This window comes from Microtus pennsylvanicus, chromosome 12 (assembly GCF_037038515.1).
Source record: "Microtus pennsylvanicus isolate mMicPen1 chromosome 12, mMicPen1.hap1, whole genome shotgun sequence".
NCBI lineage: Eukaryota > Metazoa > Chordata > Mammalia > Rodentia > Cricetidae > Microtus > Microtus pennsylvanicus.
In genome coordinates this window covers 446,894-467,033 of record NC_134590.1, presented here as the reverse complement: position 1 = coordinate 467,033, position 20,140 = coordinate 446,894, and the positions used below count along the sequence as shown (strand labels likewise).

The 20,140-nt window shown below is 44.6% G+C and overlaps 1 protein-coding gene across 7 annotated transcripts in view; it reads right to left on the bottom strand.

Moving 5' to 3' along the window:
* Positions 1-20,140, bottom strand: part of Gak (cyclin G associated kinase) — a 52,031-nt gene that overhangs the window by 13,545 nt on the left and 18,346 nt on the right. For 5 of the 7 annotated variants that reach the window (XM_075943506.1, XM_075943507.1, XM_075943511.1 and 2 more), the window contains 10 exons: positions 18,771-18,894; positions 15,431-15,480; positions 14,745-14,893; positions 13,621-13,743; positions 11,892-12,025; positions 8,493-8,687; positions 7,932-8,049; positions 7,427-7,506; positions 2,096-2,289; positions 906-1,052 (listed from right to left, as the gene is read on the bottom strand). In XM_075943506.1, coding sequence (XP_075799621.1) covers positions 906-1,052; positions 2,096-2,289; positions 7,427-7,506; positions 7,932-8,049; positions 8,493-8,687; positions 11,892-12,025; positions 13,621-13,743; positions 14,745-14,893; positions 15,431-15,480; positions 18,771-18,894 — 1,314 coding nt within the window. The remainder of the gene's footprint in view (positions 1-905; positions 1,053-2,095; positions 2,290-7,426; positions 7,507-7,931; positions 8,050-8,492; positions 8,688-11,891; positions 12,026-13,620; positions 13,744-14,744; positions 14,894-15,430; positions 15,481-18,770; positions 18,895-20,140) is intronic. The other 2 variants (XM_075943508.1, XM_075943509.1) reach the window with 1 other exon arrangement.

Below are 20,140 nucleotides of genomic sequence, written 5' to 3'. Positions count from 1 at the left end.
GGAACCACAATACTGGCTTCTATCCAACAGCAAAGAAGCCAAGGTTCTAGGATTTTTCTTCCATTTCTCCCGAGCCCAACTTCAAACAGGTCCACCTGCTAGCCTCTCCATCTCTATGGATAGCCTTGGTAAATCACAACCTAGCAGGGGACATACCATAGCACTTCTTAAGGGAAATGTCATTTGCTGAGTGAGTGGCAGTGGTACACTCTGGGATATGTCCAGGAGGCAAATGGTCAAGGTGAAGATCCTAGGTATTTAGTTGTAATAACTAGGCTATAAGATATGAAGAAGGGACTAAGAAGCTCAGCAGAAACTAGAGGCAGTAAAACATAATGTAACTCCCAAATGGAGAAGCGATCAACCACCATGGTTCAGTTTATCCTTCTATTGAGGCCCCTTCTCTGCTTCTTAAGAACGTCTGGGTCTGCTAATAAGACTATGTGTACAGGGACTTGGTCAGTAAATAATTTCAAATCAATAATGAAATGAAGTTGATACCTCATGCTTTATGGGCATATACATGTGTGTGTGTCTATTGCTATCATGAAAGAATATACAAATTGTTCTTAATTTATGTGCCAGGCACACAGCTAAATGTGTAGCTCAGTTGTAGAAGATTTTCAGACGTGCATGAGGCCTGGGGTTTGATCCTCACCAACACAATTCCTCCCACAGCAGGCCAATGTGTAGGATCTGCAGTCCCTCTAAGGATACCTCAACTCTGCTTGTCCCTATGAAGTTTAACCTAAGTACTTGACCTTAGCATATGGCCCTTGCAGAATGCTCAACTGTGTGGTTAACAGAACCTGATGTCAAAAGTTAGTGGTGACAAGTGAGTTCAGGGGCATTGGACAGACTGGTCCCCAAGGAAGGATGAAGGATTAGCTGTGCCCTATGCCTACCCTGCCAATCCAGCGTGTGAAGAAAGTGGTTGGTGTCCGTGCTGCTGCTCTGCGGTGAGTCCGACTCTGTGATCTCAGCCTCCGGAGACCCTGCCTCAGCGTCATACTGAGCTGTGGAGCCCGGCTGCCGGGGTAGCTCTGGCTTCCCTGCCAGGAAAAGGCTGGCATCAGGCTACCTGTGCCAGGCACAACACTGGGCAAGGTACAGCCAGAGCAACAGGGCAGGTAGGCCATAGGGACACCCGTACCAGTTCCTTGAAAACAAGGTCTGGCTGCAGGCAGATTCCCACCATCCTTCTATTCAGATGCTGTGTCACATCCATGAGCACACACAGCATACTCACAGAACATACACACACACACACATACAAACATATATATTCCTTTTAAGAATACTTAGTTGTCTGCAGATTAAAAATACAAAATGTCAAACCCAGATGATAAAGAAGCTGCAAGCAGCAAGTCAAGCCCAGTCTGTCCACTTTTTGTAGAAACTGGGCTGACATAAACAGAGGAGACACCTATGCTGAGTGGAGAGCCATGCCGAAAGCCGCAGGTCTTGCTGTCCCACTCTCAATGGAGCATTTACATTGTCATGCCCAGAGCATATGACCTGAGTCAGCTTATGGTGCGAACTTAACTCTGGAGGGAATCCTTCCAGTCACAGCTCCTGGCTCATGTACCGAGAGAGCAACAGCATCTCACTCTATAGCAGTGTTTCTCAACCTTCCTAATGCTGTGACCATTTAATACAGTTCCTCATGTCGTGGTGACCCCTAGTCATAAAATGATTTTTGTCGCTACTTCATAACTGGAATTTTGCTACTGCTATGAATTGTAATGTGAACATTTCTGGAGACAGATGTTTGCTGGAGGAGTCACGACTGACAGGCTGAGAACAACTGCTCTAGAGTTTGTTTTCGCAGAGCAAGAGAATAGACTTCCCTGCTGGGCCCATGTCAGGCCCAGGTATTTCGTGTGGCCATGAAAGGCCTCTGGATCACAGTGTTATGTGTCACCTTTCTTAGTACCATAGCTGCACCTTATGAAACAATGAGTTTCTGCTACCTTCGGTAGAACCTAGGAAAGCACAGATCAGGAAGTGGTGCCCAAATCAGGGGGAAAGGACCTGTTCCGGTAAATCTTTCCTAGAAGTCTAAGTACACTGAGAGAGTCAGGGCATAGCTTACCAAACTTAGACAGGATGTCCTGCTGCTCTTCCCTGCTTGAAAAGAGAATCTTGGGGTTCAGGCCCCGCAGGCTCGTATTCTCCCAAGGTGGAGCTTCTCGGCTGGGCCTGTCTCTTGATTCCACCTCCACCTCCAGATTTACCTGGAACAGATCTGGGTACTTCTCCTGAATATCACAAGCGTCCAGGTCATACCTACAGGTATCGAGAGGGAGTGTGTGAGCAGTGGCCAGGGTGTTTCAGAAGTCCTTCAGCATCCGCAGAAAGGATAATAGACCACTGGTGAGGCAGTGGACACATAACCATCCCTACCTGTGGGACACAAGGCACTTACAGCAGGGCTGATGTACTCAGGATCACTCCCCAGGTCCCGTAGTGTCAGGGGAGGGTTTCCCTGGCTGTTAATGTAAAAGACTAATAAGCTAGATTTCTGTGTTCTCCAAGTCTATGGAAGGCTAAGTGCTCAGAGACAATACAGGACAGCTGCCATGACTCCTACATCAAAAGAAGACAGGGAAGCAAGTTCCACAAAGCAGACCCATAGCCCTGACCAGAGGAGAGGCCCTAGGTCTCACTCCTCACCCCTAAGCAGACACATACTACAGATATCTGAATGGTTCAAATCAGGTACTCTGAAATCTTAAATAGATTTTTACAAAAATATGTGCACCTTGACAAAAATCCCAAATAGATAATCATAAATCCAGGACTTCAGGGATTCAGTTATTAGAAACTAGGAGTAAGACTTGCTGACGATCCAGGGAGGCCACTTGGGCTGTGAGAAGAGGAACAGGCAGAAAGCAGGAAGCTGGGAGGTCATAGGGTCTTCAGACATCACAGCAGCATGGGGAGCGGAGGATGATGAGCCAGGCCAGCCTGCAGGCAGCAACCTTAATCATTTTACAAACTGTCCCGACATGGTAGCTCCACACTGCTCTAAGAAATTCTACATTTTGAACATCCCAGAGTCACAAACATACCCTGGTTTTCACATTTGCCACATAATATCTCTGTACGTTAAAGTAAATTTTGTACCTACCAACAATACCCTTGCCAACAAAATCTAAGAAACACACACAGCAGTGGTGACCTATTTTCAGGGGTGTCCTAGGTGCCAAGGGAGGCCATGTATTCCTGGTCCCAAGGGCTTCTCTGAATCTGTGACTGTAGTTATCTATACTACTGTGCAAGGAAAGCTGGGGAGGTGGGGAGGAAAGAGTGGTGACCTGGGTGGCAAAGCAATGGTTCATTTTGTTTCTTACTATTATAAAATAAGCATGCAGGTGAGCCCGCGAAGTTTAAGACCCCCAGTTTATGCTTCCTGCCTGGGATGCAGCCCTAAGCATATTAGAGAGCACAGGCAAGGTGGCGTGGCTCTGTGACAGGGGTTTTCCCTCCAATTGTGTCTTTCAGCTGGGACATAACTCAGTAACTACATGGGGCTAGGCAGAAACAGCTTACATGTAGCTGATGGCTACCGGGAGGAAAGGCTGAAACTTGCCATCAATGAGGATGGAGGGACAAGACAGGAGAACCCACGTATTCTATGTACTTGGCAGGCTCAGCCTCTAAGACAGGTCGATGACAGTTCTGGGCACAGCTCATTTCTAACTTCCTTGCCCAACTGACCTTGAGACTACCCAGCCTAGCCAGCAGGGCAGTGAGGGCACAATGAGGGTGTGTGAGCAGGGGCTAGGAGCTGGGCTTTAAGACACAGCTCACAGGCCCTGGAAGGTGGATACCAGTATGTCTAGGCCCCAATGAGAAGTGAAGGGTATTCTCACACATGTAGTACATTGTACACAATATTCTGACTTGTGTCGTGACTATAGTATGATGCACTGAAACTCACCTGGGACCCTCACTCAGTCACAGGACAACTCAGAGACTGACCCACTCAAGCTGATCTGATGGTCTTGCAATTCTTTTCTACAGCTACAGTTCAGCTGCTCTGAAGAGCAATCTGCTGCACTTATATGTAGCTTCTCTTGTCAACACCCTTGCCTTACTGCAGGCTTATATACTCAAAACATACTTCTGTGTTTGGAAGCTCCCCCAAACTCAAACAACAGTACCATACACTGGATACTTCAAACAAGAGAAATCAAGTTTGTTTTCCATTTTTTTTCCTAGTTACTGAAGTTTGAGAAACTCAAGTCACTGTATTAAAGATCTATATAATGATTTATTTACTTGTTTTGCTGGCCAAAAAAAGACATGACAGCAAATGTAGTTTAACCATTCTGTTAATGGGTGCTCACAAACACATGAATGGTCTGCCGTTGCCTTCACTCCTTTCATCACACCACACTGCTTCCTCTCAAAGCATCACACCGCACCGTGGTCCACACCAGCTGTTGCTGACAGTGACTAGATCTTTAGCCTGTGTTTCTGAGGTAGTGGCCATTCTACCACTTTTAGCCTTTTTAGCCATCATTGCATGTATATTTCTAAAACACGGCTCTTGTAAACTACACACATTTGAGGTCTCTTTTTAGTTGAGTTGTTTGTTTAAACAACATGACCGCAATATTTTTCATGTGGCATATTTTGTACATGTGGAATCAGACTGGGGATGGGTTTGCTTATTTTCTGTCCATTTCCTCTGGTTCTGTTTCATTTCTCCACCCTGATCTTACCTAGATTAATCATATCTGTGTTCCATTTTTATTCAGCTCTTTACTGCTTTCTGTGGAATCATAACATAGTTCCTTAGTCTACAATTAGCACATTGCTGACCTCCAGGCCTCAGAGGCTAACGAGGAAACATTTCATTGTTATCTCTCCTGACTCTTTGGTGCTGCTGCCACGTATTTTACTACAAACAAATCTTTTTTTTTCTTTCTTGAGGCAGGGTCTCTCTATACAGTCCCGCCTATCCTAGAACTGGCTAAGTAGATCAGGCTAGCCTTGAATCCACCCGCTTCTGCCTCCTGAATGCCGGAACTAAATGTGTGGGCCAACATAGCCAGTTCCAAACAAATCTTAAAGCCCATGATAATGCATGATTTTTTTATGGAAGTCAATACACAATTTTACCTACTAAAGGGAACATCCCAATTTTCCTCATATCTTATAACTAGTTTCAGGCTTGTTTTCAGTTTGTCTGTCTGCCCTTTGGTAATAAACTATTCCTATTTCCCTGAACACATCTGCTAAGCTAATCACACCATCCAAGGGCACTTTCCCTAGATACAGAATTCTCATACTTTCTTTCATCACTCCTAAGATGTTACCGCACTGACTTCTGGCCTCTAGTTCTTCAGTTCACTAACAGATGTTAGTCAGCCTGGTCCCCATGACAATCATGACGGCTGCCTACCATGTGCTTGTTATTGTCTAGCTGTTATCAGTTTTACTATGTTCTGAGGCAGGGGTTTCTCTTGCTCTTAGAAAACCCTGTATAATGCAAAGACCTGACACTCCACGGGCTTACATGTCTACTGCTCTCCTAGGAGCTGAATCTGTTCTTCTCCTCTGGCTTCAGATCTCCCCTATGCTCAGTCTCAAGAATTTATTCTTTACAATTCCCCGTGCCTGCTCTGCTGCCAGCACATTTCTCAAATTCTTCATGTCAGTTTTGTTTTCAGTTCTAGAATTCACATCTGTCTTGTGTCCATGTTTCTGGTCTGCTAAAATCTTCTTTCCTCTCTGATTTCTTTTTTTTTTAATTCCTTATTATGTTTTAATGTATTTATTTTGTATGGGTGTGTATGACAACCCATAGGACAGAGGACAACTTGCAGGAGCTGGTTATCTCCTTCCACCATTTGGGCCTGTGGAATTAAACTCAAGTCATCAGGCTTGGTGGCAAGTACCTTTACTTTGCTGGTCCTCCCCTTGATTTCCTGAATAGGTTGTCTTGAAACATTTTGTGCTGCTGTAATACTATCAAGACTGATTTAGAGAATAAAAGCTTATGCTTTTCATGGTTCTGAAGGCTGAGAGGTCTGAGACTGGTGGCTGCATCTGGTGAGGGGTCCTAGATGGCACTGGCCAGACAGAGTATCCTAGTCCAGTCCTCTTCCTCTTATAAAAAGCTAATGGACAGGTCCCTACCTTCATGGCCTCATTTACTCTTAAGAGCCTCCCAAAAGCCAGACTCCCACACAACGTAGTTAGATGAAGTTTTAATCCTCTTAATAATTATAAATGGAGATTAAATTCCAGCATGAATATTTGTGGAGACATTCAAACCATATCAGTATTGGTCAGAACTATTAAAAGTTCCTGCTCATTAACTCTAATACTTAAATCATATAATCTTTCATCTACATTTTCTTTAGTCATTTGGTCTTAAAAAATAATTAGCCAGGCCTCCACGGTGGCTGAAAATTACAGAAACTACTATTTGCAAGAAAGAGTGAGGCACCTGTAATTCCAGCACTTTTAAGACTGAGGCAGGAGGATCAACACGAGCTCCAGGCTTGCCTGGGCTACATAGTTGGTATGAGCCTAAGCTTCAGAGTATGAGACCTTTGCCTCAAACAAATTGAGATTGAAGTATCAATATCAAAGAGACAAATGCAAGAGATTAGCGCGCGCGCGCACACACACACACACACAATCTCTGAAGCTGTGACCTGTGGTAGGCCTGGTCTAGTGCTCTCCTTGAAGAACACAGCATGGCTGTGGCATTGCCCTTGGAAATCCTCTGCTCGCTCCTGGACCACTCACTTCCTTTCTGCCCAGGGCTGGTAAGTGTGCTCAATGGAGCAGAGAGTCCACTAGCAAGACTCACACACCTGAATCTGAAAATACATTCTGATGCTTACAGGCTACACCAACAACCTTCAACTTGTGAGTAATGCCAGCTGCTCACCACAAGCTAGAATCTAGTATATACAACAACATCCTGCAAGCCCTCTATCAGCCTACAGGGGTATTACTCATTAGAGTTTGTGCATACATTTGTCTGTAAAAGCAGACCAAGCTTCTAGAAGGTAGGACCAGCATGTTACCTCCAAACTTAGTACCCAGCAGAGCCCTGTGCACAGAACAAAGAATCGAAATGTGGAATAAATTTTGCCACTCATTGGTTATGCCACATCAAGACTTAACTAGCTAAACTCTAAAAAGAGATGCATAGGGTCAGTCCAAAGGTATCAGGGTACAAAGTGGAAGCCACTGGGCCCTTTGTAAAGTGTGAGGGGCAGAACACACAAGCAAGCAAGGGCCTACGTCCACTTTTGCAGTCAGCATCACGTGGCAGGTCTTTCACCTGCTAGCCTTTTTTTTTCCTTTTTTGGGACTGACCCATACGCATGTGTTCAGCTAGTGGTTCTGGGTACCTGTCCCTCTCCAACAGCAGCACAGTGCAACACCAACATACTTTGCAAATTTCACAGTGGTTGCATTTCGAGGCACGAACCCAGTGTGGAACTGGATCTGGAACATTTTCATGGACGCCATCTACAAGAAGACCAGCACAGGAGACCCATTGAGAGTGCATACTAATCCTGGATCAGAGTTCTTCCCCAAGAACACAAGCTGCTAGATGGGGCACGCACAACTTAAAGCACAGGACAGATAGGATAACACTATCTGGAGGCTGGTACTCTCGGCCAAATGCTTGGTGAGAGTGGAGAAGATGCCTGCATAAGGGTTGAGGCAGGAGAGGCACCAAAGCTAAGCACAACAACTCTTCATCAAGACTATAGCCTATGCTCATGGGGGAAATTCTTGACCTTTCAGGCTAAAATCCCGTTTGACCCATGCCACACAAAGAGCATTGAGGACTGGCCCAAATACTTACAGAACAATGCCTTACAGCTCACTGGATAGTAAGGTCAATCAGGAGGCCAAAACACACAGTAAGCAGCTCTAGCAACACTTACCTTGGCCTGCAGTCTCCCTCCTAAAGTGGATCTGGCATGGTAAATGATGATGAGCACATCCCCTTGAACTGTTACGCCCAGGGGGATAACAGCCCTGCCATCCTCAATTTTAAATTCCCTGGAACACATTAAGCCTTATGTAAGCTAAAATAAATAAACAGACAAATAAATAAATAAAACAAGAGTTCTAAGATTTTACCCAACACTTGAATCCACACTTTCTCTAGCTGTTTGTATAGGTTGCTAGCAGAATATTTATCACAAGAAATTACTCTTTTTGTTTGCTTTTCAAGACAGGGGTTGTCTATATATCCCTAGTTATTCTGGCACTTGCCCTGCAGACCAGGCTAGCCTTGAACTCAGAGATCCACTTGCCTCTGCCTCCAAAGCATAAGAAGTCACTCTTGCACAGCACATACATCCCTCTCCTCCACCCTTAGCCCAACATGCAGTCATTTGTCCCTAGCACATGTCAACCAGAAGACATGACAGTTTCTACTTCAGAAGTCTGCAAGAGGACACAAAACATCAAGGGGTGAGTCACCCCAAATCTGTACTCACTTCATCCTGTCGTATTCCTGGGATGTGGTGGTTATGCGTTCCTCCCCAACATAGACCTCACAGAATGGTCGGCAGCCATTCCTCTGCTTACTGAACAATGGCACAGGGGTCATGACAACAGATTTCACCAGCATTGGCTTGCTATGGGGTGTGATGGGCTCCTCTGCCACCATGTCACATACATATTCAATATACCTAAGGCAGACATGCACTTGTCATTCAAGTATGTGATGTATCCTCAGGGGACAGGACAAACACATCAGTCATTTTTCCTTCTCAAATAAAGTATTTAATGCCATAAATCTCCCTTTGAAGGTTTTAGTTGCTCTTCAAAAATCTGTTACTATATTTTGAAAGTATTTTAAATCCCTTGAGATTTTTTTACCTTCCTTTTTTACCCATGAGTTGTTTAGAAGTTTTATTTTGAAATATTAACCCTTAGGGCCCAAGAACGTATTTTTGTATGTATAATTTCAATTTTTTTTTTTTATTTAGGAGCTGGAGAGAGGACTAAGCAGTTAAGAGTACTTGCTGCTCTTCAGAGGACCCTAGTTACATTCTCAATACCCACATCAGGCAGCTCACAATGACCTTTATTTTCAGTTCCAGAGGAATTTGAACACACACACACACACACACACACACACACAACACACACACTTAATGGCTTAAAATGAGGTTGCTTTAATGTTCCACATGTGTTTGAAAGAAATGTTATCTTTGTATTTATGATGAAACATTCTACAGCAGTGAGTGTTAGGAAGTCAGTGATACTGTGTGTATTTATTCTACTGACTACCGAGAGAAGAATAATGGTAGTCAATCTTAAAAACTTTTATTTTAAAATTAATTTATTTTATGTGTGTCAGTGCTTGTCTGCATGTATACTGATCTACTCAGCACTTGAACATCTGGTACCCTGGAGGCCAGAAGAGGGTGCTGGATCCCCTGGGACTAGAGCTAAATACAGTTTTGAGTAATCATGTGGGCACTGAGAATTGAACCCAGATCTTTTCTGCAAGAATACCTAAGTGCTCTTAACCACTTAGCCATTTCTTCAGCTTTACCATACTATAAATTTTGATTAAGACAAAGACCACATAAATCAGACTGGCCTCAAATTTCTTACATAATTAAAGCTGGTTTTGAACTTCTTATCTTCTTGCCTCTAACTGCTTCCAAGTACTGGGATTACAGATATGTGCCTCTATGATCAGCTTTGCCGTTGTTTTTGTTTTTTGGAGGTAGAGGTTTGCTATGCAGTCCAGGCTGGAATTGACTCCTGGTCCTCCTGGTCCTAACTTCCCAGTCTGAGATGACAAGTATATACCACCATGCTCAGCTTGAATCTACTTTGTCTACTGACAATAGAGCTTTTCTGACTTTTTTGGGGGGAGGGGAGTGTTTCTATGGTTTACTCCTCTAAGAGCCTGAGATTCTCACACTACTGCAGTGCAGCTCTACTAATGTGAATATCCACACCCCTCCTCCCCCGCCATCTTGTCTGCTTTCCTTGCTAGGGTCTTTGGTAGACTTATCAGCTATTTTAAATTTCCTTCTGAATTCCAAAGTGCTCTTTGGTTCTGTTTATTTCCCTAAGAAAGGACTAGACACTGTATATGCTTTCTGGAGACCGTGGAGAACAGTCATCCAGGAAGGGACACTCTGTCACAATGCCCCAAGGCTTTACTCATGCCTACTACAGTATTCTGGGTCTTCCCATGTGGTATCCAGCCAAATACGTCCTGACAACAAATGCACCATCTCTTCAGTGCTCTTTACATCTGAAGCGAGTTGAGGGCATTTGGGCCCAGTTTATAAGGGGTTTGTAAAGGGCATCGATGTGAAGTTGTGCCCATCACTATTAGGACAAGAGTGGAGGCACCAGAGTTCCTGGTGGAGTCTCAGAGACACTGTCTGTTTTATGTTCTACTCACCCTCAGCAGCTCTGCTGCCCACATCTCTGACCCAGCAGGCCTCAACATGTGGGAAATAGAAGCACAAAAGACTAAGAGCTGAACATGCTAAAATCCTTCCAGCCACCCCTAACAGAGGCTAGGAAAGGGACAGAGATGTACAGTCACTCTCCTTATATGGCCTGAGGAACACATTGCAGTCATGATGACCAACCCACCAGGCAGTGAACACCTAATACTACTGCTAAAGTGTAGGGTCCCTTACTGGCCTGGAGCTTTGCCTCACACAGCATCCATGTTGGCTTTCTGTGTTATGCTCCACCCATCCTCACAGCCCACTCTCCTTCTCAGTGAGAAGGCTGATCCATGCCCTTCCAAGTACTCACTAGACAAGAGGACAGCCGGGCAGTGGTGGTGCACGCCTTTAATTCCAGCACTCGGGAGGCAGAGACAGGGGGATCTCTGTGAGTTCGAAGCCAGCCTGGTATTCAGAGCAAGTTCCAGGACAGGCTCCAAAGCTACACAGAAACCTTGTTTCAGAGGACATTTATGATGGGCAGTGTCTCTCTAGATCTAGACTTTCAAAAGTGACTCTTGTTCTAGGGGAATGGTGAATACTAAACAAGAGTGGACATAGCAAATGAAGTAGTTCCACAGAGAATGAACGAGGTGGCAAAGCCAGGCACAGCCTCGATAATTTGCTTTTTAACCAGACAGGACAACTCATGTCTATAATTTCAGCATGAGGGCAGCTAAGACAGGACAGTGGTGCAAGTTTGAGACTAGTCTGGCCTATATAGCAAGATCTAGGTCAGGCTGAGCTTTACAGTGGGTCCCTATGTTAAAAAAAACAAAACGATTCTCAGAAAATTAGGAAATAACCTTCTTCAAGAACCAGCAATACTACTTTTGGGTATATATCCAAAGGAATGCTCAATCGTGCCACAAGGACATGTGCTCAACTATGTCCATAGCAGCATTGTTTGTCATAGCCAGAACCTGGAAACAACCTACATCGCAGGTGAGTGAAAGACCTACTTTATGTCAACAGGAATGTCTGAGTGAGTCTTATATGCATTTTTGTGACCTCAGAACAAGCGGGGTAACATTTCATATTTGAAAGTTTGAAGGTTCACAGTGTATTCCCAAATAACCTTCCGAGTACACACAAGGCTGGATCCCACAGAAAACATGGCCGCACCAAGTTCACACATTTATTGGAAAACCTGGTACCCAGGCACTCAACAGGAGGCTGCCATCACAAGTCAGAAGCCATCACACCTTGAGAGTTCCAGCTGAAAGTCAACTGTGGTCTACACTTGCTGCATACCTGTGGGCACAGGTCTGGGGGCTCAGCTAGAAGCCACAGTGATGCTAACTTGGCCTGGAACAAACTAAAGTACCTGACCTTAGGTCCAACACAGTGAAGGCAGCATCACAAAAGCTGTAGGCATCACTGTCCTCAGCAAGAATCACCTGGTACCTTTTGTGAGACGGCCATATGCCTGGTGGGCAGCGCTTCATGCTGAACATGTACACGGCAGCCTCTGCAGTGCTGAAGAGACGGCAGAAGCACAGGAATGCACAAACTGCCACAGCAGAGGCAGCTCTCCCATCCTAGAATGGAGAAAGAAATTTCCTTTACACATAGGCCCTGTATAAAAAAGATGAGGACCCACAGCAGTTCCTATACACCTCCCAACTGTCTATGGGCCTAAGAGAAGGACCTCATGCTGGGCTTGTTTAGGAACATGTAATATGCTTGGTGCAGTGAGAATTCAGAGCCCAGAAGATAACAGTCAGTAACAAAGTACACAGGCTGGACTCCCACTCAGGTTGGCCTGCTGGCCTCACCATGTTTAATTCCTTCCCAAGACCTCTCATCAACATCTTTATCTTCATTTGTGTTACTGGGAACTGGACCCAGGCCCTCCTGCACGCTAGGGAAATGCTGTATCACTTATTTTGAGACAGGGTCTTGTTAGTTGTTTAGGCTGGCCTTTAGCTTGTGATCCTTCTGCCTCAGCTTCCCAAGTGGCTGAGATGACATACAGGTCAGTATCACCAGGTTCATCTTACCACTGTTCTTGTTGTAATACTTATTAACAGTTTAGCAGATGTGATGTTATACGCCTTTAATCCCAGAACTTGGGAGGTAGAGAGATGGATCTCTGTGAGTTAGAGGCCAGCCTTGTTGGGGAATATTATTTCCAGCTGTGTGACTTTTGTTTACACCGCATTTGTTTAACTCTGTGAAGCTGTGTTGCTGTGCCTGTCTAAAACACCCGATGGGCTAAGAAAGAGATGAACAGCCAATAGCGAGGCAGAAGCAAGGAAGGACAGGTGGGGCTAGTAGGCAAAGTGTATAAAAGAGAAACAAGGAGGCGAATGGGGAGCAAGAGAACAAAGACAGGAGGACATTAGGGGCCAACCACTCAGCTACACAGCAAGCCACGGAGAAAGAAGAAAGGTATACAGAAATAGAGAAAGATAAAAGCCCAGAGGCAAAAGGTCGTCAGGATAATATAAGTTAAGAAAAGCTGGCAAGAAACAAGCCAGCTAAGGCTGGGCTGGCTTACAGGTAATAATAATTGTGTGTTTATTTGGGAGTGGTAAGGTGAACCCCTTAAAAAGACAAAAGTAAAACATCCCACAACACAGTCTCGTCTACATAGTGAGTTCTAGAACAATAAGGGTATGTACAGACCCTGTCTCAAAAAACTAGAACACAGGTGCAGTAAAGCAGGGCTGAGCGCTAAGTGTGCGTCTTGTTGGGTGTCACACTGCATGTAGGTGTCCCAATTTTTCTCCCTCACTCTGTGGTTAGGAAAACCTGAGGTTAAAACTCATTTATCAGGGCTGGAGAGATGGCTCAGTGGTTAAGAGCATTGCCTGCTCTTCCAAAGGTCTTGAGTTCAATATCCGGCAACCACATGGTAGCTCACAACCATCTGTAATGAGGTCTGGTGCCCTCTTCTGGCCTTCAAGCATACACGCAGACAGAATATTGTATACATAACAAATAAATAAATACATATAAAAAACCCCCTCATTTATCTCAAGATGCATACCCCTCTCCCAGAGGAGTGGCTTATTGCTGCTCAGATCACCATAAAGGGCCCTTATGAGTGCTTCTTATCTCATAGGAGCAGAAAACACCAGGGAGTCTGTGTCCATCAAGCCCAAAGCTGTAAGTAGCCAGCACAACTCACCATGCAGTGCACAACACAGACGTTCCTGTGGTCTTCCCGGAGCCAGGCATGCATGTTCCTGCATAGAGTATACAAACCGTGGAGATGTGGTGCCCGCCTGGCTGCCCAGCCACACTCAGAGACCTGTGGGGGAAAAAGTTCACTCAGCTGAGTTTCTGTACCAGCCCCCAAAAACCTGGCTGGCATCTCCACATGGTTACCATGTTCCTGCTTACAAGATAGTCCCTTGTGTGTGTGTGAGTGTGTTTGTTTGAGACAGGATTTCTCTGTATAGCCCAGGCAGTCCTGGAACTTGCTCCGTAGACCAGGTTGGCCTTAAACTCAGAGATCTGCCTGCTTCTGCCTCCTGAGTGCTGGGATTAAAGGTATGTACCACCACGAGCCAGCAACACTGTCCTTTTTAAAATAATTTATTTTTTTTAACCAGTGTGTGTGTGTCCATGTATGTACATAAACAAAAGTGCCACAGAACATATGTATATGGAGGTTAGAGGGTAACTAGTAAGAGCTGATTTTCTGGTCCAAGAGACTGAACTTTGTTGTCAGGCTTGACAGCAGTCACCTTTATCTGCTGAACCATCTCTCTGGTCCCCCAGAATTGTCCTTTTTTGAATGACTTAATAAATATGGTGGCCTGTGTCTCTGAGCATCTTTCTCAGCTGGGGTTCTCATGTGACATCTCTCTTGGCTATGAGTGACCTATGCCACAAGATTCATTCACTGGTTCTGCAAAAAGAGCTACCTTTTCCTGTGCTTTGGAGTCGGTCACATTACGTATGTGAAAAGTCCCGTGTTGAATGTCACCAAGTAGATTATATGACTGAACAGTCCTGGAACCCAGGAGCAGTAAAGGGGAGGTCATCCTAGGTTCCTGGAAATCAACAATCTTCCCAAGGTTTTCATCACATTGTGTTTGTGTGTGTTGCAGAATTCCCTTCACACTCTGGCATATCCCCAGCCCCGGCTACACTTCTAGCCCTAGCCTCCCTGGCAGCTGCCATGTTCTACTCCTGGCAGCTGCCGAGCACTGTCCATATCAGGCTAGTGCAGATCCATCACTTAGAACTGTACTTCACTGGGAAAAGAATGACTTAAGTCATAAAAAATAGTTCAAAGCCACTTACCCGGTTGTGGAATTTGGAAGCCCGGTATATCCTTGGAGACAGGTTGTAGACAGCATAGTGTCCTGGATGCTTGGCATCCAGAAACAACCGCACATCCTCTATGTTGTTTTTGATTGCTGACTCCACACCTTCTGCTGGGAATGACATCACTGAAACAGAGTAGATTCAAGTTAGCTGCTCAAGGATTGCCATCTTGGGCTGTGTTTGCCTCCTAGCCGGGTAGCTAGCAAAACACAAGCTCTTCTCACCCTCTTATGTCCCTCAGCCTGTGTAGTGGGAGGTGTGCAAGCTTACAACACAGGAAATTTCACAAAGCTAACCACAGAAATCTGGGAAAAGTTTGCAAGAAACCTGATACACATCATGGTCTATAGCAGCTACAGTTAGCTCTTCTGATTATTATTTTTTTGCCTAGATTTTCTAGCTTTAAATATGCATGGCCCTATTATTACATTATTCCCTTTGTACCCTCAGAGTTCCAATCATGCCAGCTACTGGGCTGACACTGGTTCTGCCCTCTTCATAAGCCAAGAAATAAGCTCAACATAGGCCACCTACCCACCACCAATCTGGGCAGTCTCCAGGTCATACCTCAGATGAATCCATGGCTACCAAAGAGGCTAAAGAGGCATACTGAGCCCCTTGTCTAAGTCCCCTATAGATGTCTATCATCCAATTAGACATACCTGCAATTCTGGATGTGATATAAGATATGTCCAGATCACCCTTTGCATAGCTGGAATGAAAAGAACATTCAATCACTACAGAAAACACACTTGGCAGTTATATCTTAAGAACTTTAAGTGGAGCCCAAGTCCTAGAATGCTGAGGTAACCTTGCTGGCAGGCTGCATCCCACGAGAAGTATGTGTGTGCATGTGCACAAGGTCTTGTGTCTAACTTTGTTGTATGAGCTGACACCCAATGAGAAGTGGCATAAAACACCTGAAAGTGGGAGACAGCAGTCCCAGAAGGGCTTTAGCCATCTTTTGCTTTCTGAAGTATTCTCCAAGGCAAAAACATTGAGGGTTAATCCTGACAGTAATAAAGACAAGGGTGTGTAGACATCAGTCATTGATCCCACTGCTTTAGGGGGCTAGATAGTAGCAGTGATGGGCAACTTGAGTCAAGAGCACACCGTATGCCCTGTACAAGCCTAAAAGGAGACAGCAGACATTGCTGGAGGGAAACAAAGACATCCAAGTGACCAAGACACATCACTGCTCATGGCCACCAAAAACTCTTAGGAACCAATCCCCTAGATCGGTTCACAAAACTGACAAAAATACAGACCAAATCCTAAACGACTATGCAAGAACTCAACAAACTTATTCTACATACAATTCCTCTTAAAAACCAAAAAGCACATATGCTAGAACAGCCGAGATAAGTTGGAAAGGAGGAGAGAGGAAGATACATGTGTTGCATAACTATTTTGAGTAGTACACTATAACTGGGCAGAGAGGTCAAGACAAGAAAGTCAGAGACAGCTGAAGAAGGCTCACTTGGTATCAGCAGAGTCAACAAGGGATCAATACAGAGGGTCAGGTGGGAAAAGGAACAGACATACACTATAATTCACTGACATCATTCACTGATTATGATAATCTTAACAGTTTCAAATGTCATTTGAACCTATTTAAGACAGGCTAACTTAGGGTATAAAGGGCTTTCTGAGACAACAAACAGTATGTACTAAATACAGTTTTATCTGGTGTTTAAATTTTGGTGGGAAAAGGCAGTTAAACTAACAGGCCACATATCAGAACTAATTAGTTCCAGTCTTTTTCTTCACAAAAACAATAACCCAATAGTAACCAAGATACCAGGTATTGGTGGTAGATGTCTTTAATCCCGGCATTCTGGAGGCAGAGGCAAGCAAATTTCTGATCTCTGTGAATTCAAGGTCAACCTGGTCTACATAGTGAGTTTCATATCAATCAGGGCTACAAAGGTAAACAGAGTGAAGTGCAAATATAAAGCAGACGACAGCATTAAAGGAAGACAAACGTGCCCCAGCATTAGGTCAGGTACAGGAAAGCACACGTGAGACACCTAGTGGTATACAATAGGTACTGAGTATCACTTAGGGCTCCACATACAGTATATCCTAACCTCTAGCCTGTTTAGGAGAAAGTACAGGGGACCTTAACAGTTTAGCTCTGGGCACAGGCTCAAGGGTATACACATAGGTTTGTGCCTAACATAGACCAGGGTGGCCCAGATCTTGACTTCTAAAACATCAAGCAGCCTCAAGCAACCAAGAGTGCCTGAAGTGGTCACTCTTGCCACCTGTCACCACACTTGGATATTTTCACATATGATATAACCAAAATATGATGGGGTTTACTGCTAATTTAAATCAATTTAATAAACACAGGAGTTATGTAACTCTTACCAGTTATGTCTACTTTGTAGCCCACAGGTTTCATACAGCCAAAGACAGTTATAAATGTAGCTCAACAAAAAAACCATAAACTTACTTAAAAATCATGAGTTGCTGTTGCTTTGGTTTTAAAGTTTATTATAAACTCAAAGTTGTAAGAATGAGAGAGAGATGCCATTTGACCTGGGTATGGAGGTCAGCAACATCACAAACAAGCAGCAGTATGGTGAGGAGTGGTGCTTTAGAGAGAGACATCCAAAAGATAAAAAAGGAAAAACCATGCCTGAGATAGACCCAACAGAACCGAATGGGGATACCGAGTGACTGCCTCACTAGACTTTTGCAGGGTGGACTAAACAACTATCGGATTCTTGGCTTTTCTGTCACAAGACAATCATCACTGGACTATCCAGATTACAGCCTGTAAATCATCTACTAAAACCTGTATGAAATATGTAATATTCATCCTATCATTTCTGTTCCTTTAAAGAACCCTAATATAGACAGAGATCATGTTACAGTATCAAAAGGCTGGACATGCCCAGTGGTTTAAGCATATATTCCAGGCAGAAGGCACATGCATCTGTATGCTCACGTAACTATTTCCACAATGTAGCACATCCGTGTGCACTCTCTCACTGGCACAGGGCAAACACATAAAACTGCTAAGGCTATGAACATAAAACAGTCACACACACACACACACACACACACACACACACACACAACAAAACAAAGGAAAGGATGTTGCATCAACTGTAGAAGTTTGGGGACTACAAGCACTATGATCCAGTGGTGCTTACTACAGCAGCAGACACCCTTGTAAGGGCCAGTGAGACTACCCGAGCATTTAGTCACAATGCCCTCCAGAAAGCTGATGGAGTAACCTTTAACACAGTGCTGTTCTGGAACACTCACCAAGGCTCGTGGGCTATCATTTGACTTTCCTAAGCACATATTCACACCTACTGTGTCCCAGGTCTCTCAGAGAGACTGCCTTCTAGCAATGAGAGTATGTTGGAGGGTGCCACTTTGCCCTGCAACTGCTTCATCTATTTGATGCCAAAGAAAAAGAACAGAGTCATCATGCCAGTTACTGGCAGAGCTAAGGAGATCCTGAGCTGATGGTGCACCAAGTCAGTTCTGTCTCGGGTCCTACAGACAGGAGCTTCAGGTTTGCGCTAGTTAGTGTTTTGTCAACTTGACACAAGCTGGGATTATCTGTGAAGAGGAAATCTCAATTGAGAAAAATGTCTCCATAAGACTGGCCTATGGGGTAGGGGGTCCTAGGCTACATAAGAGAACAGGCTGAGCAAGCCATAGAAAGAAAGACAGTAAGCAGCATTCCTCCATGGTCTCTGCTTCAGTTCCTATCTCCAGAGTTTCCTGATTGCAGTTCCTATCTAGGCTTCTCTTGATAATAGAATATAACCCTGTAAGCTGAAATAAACACTTTCCCTTCCAGATTGGTTTTGGTCAGTGTTTCATCACATCAACAGAAAGCAAACTAAGACAAGGTCCCAGACTCAAATCTGTATCTGGCTCAGAGCTGACTTAACAGAGGGTTATAATGTATATAACACTGCCTTGGGGAAATCTCCATACAGGCAAAGAACAGGATAGGACAGCCCTCACACTTACTTAGCCACAGACTGGATGACCTTGGAGGAAGTATCCTTGAGGTTGGTGAAGAGCCGTTCTGTCCCGCCCCGTAGGATGTCGAGAAACCCACCATAGGGCTGGTCATACTCTGCCAGAGTCATAACTACAGGAAAGAGCCACAGTAGGTCAAGAGTATGTCCCCAAGAAGCCTCATTGCTTCCCCAGATTCCCTCAAACCCACCAGTGAGCCATCTTTCCCACTAGCAAGTGATAGCCTGTTGTTTCCAGCAATTGCAGAGACTCAAGGAATGGGCAATGTAAGCACAGAAGGCTATGTGAACACATCAAACCTAGTTTCTACCTGGAACTGTACCAACTATGAGTCACAGTCTCAAAATGGTAACTACAGGACAAAATGGTAACTGCATGATACTCTTTCTAAAGTGAGTGCAGGTAAAGCCAACAAAAGTGGACTCTGAGACCACAGTGACACCCTCAAACTGTGGTGGTAGAGCTAACACAGATGTGACTTAGGCTCTGAACAGCTCCACCAACAGTAAACCCATATAGCAGGATGTAAAAGACACCCCGAGACCCACTCTCCATGGTCTACAACTGTACCACACATGCTAGGCACCATGTAAAAACCTCAAGTACCAGGACACTGCGGTAGCCAATCATTGGAGACAAGAACCTCCTCTCTAGGAAACAAAGATCTAGAGAAGGACACAGTTAGTCCTTGACATCACAAAAAAAGAGATTAGAAAATGACTCATCCCACAGTCAGTCCAAGACCATATCTGTTTCAGAGTCCTCCTCTCCCTCATTGATGCTCTTAAGGTGACCATCCACATGAGATGGAAGACCACTGTTCTGTGGCTTGGCCTTCACAAACCAGCAGGAACAGCCCTCAACCCTTCCTACCACACTCTAGCTCCTAGAACCCCCATCTCTCTCCTTCTCTCCTCCAAGTAGGTACCTGTAGTACTCTGTGACCGTAAGGTATCATCTGCTAACCTTGTCTAAAGCAGGTTTGGCCTTGATAATTTCTGAGAGGCACCCTGGAAGGTCTTCTTTTATGAAGGGTTTCCATAGGCTTTGAACTGTGCAGATGTCCAGGATACAGTGTACCCTTCAGAGGAGCTAGAGACTATGGTCAACCATGCCTGGAAGACTTATTTCATTATATCCTGAATGGCAAGTGAGTTAACCCTTGCTTTATGAAGTGCTAATGTGACTCCAAATTTGTTTCTCCTGGATCTTGCCCTGAGAACTCTTACCTTGGCTGATTTTGAATACAAATGCCCTGTAAAATTCTGCATTCTACTCTGAACACAAAGGCTCAAAAGAACTATGAGTTCCTTAGAATGGTAGAGCCAATTACCAGCTGAAAAATCCTTGATATCTGC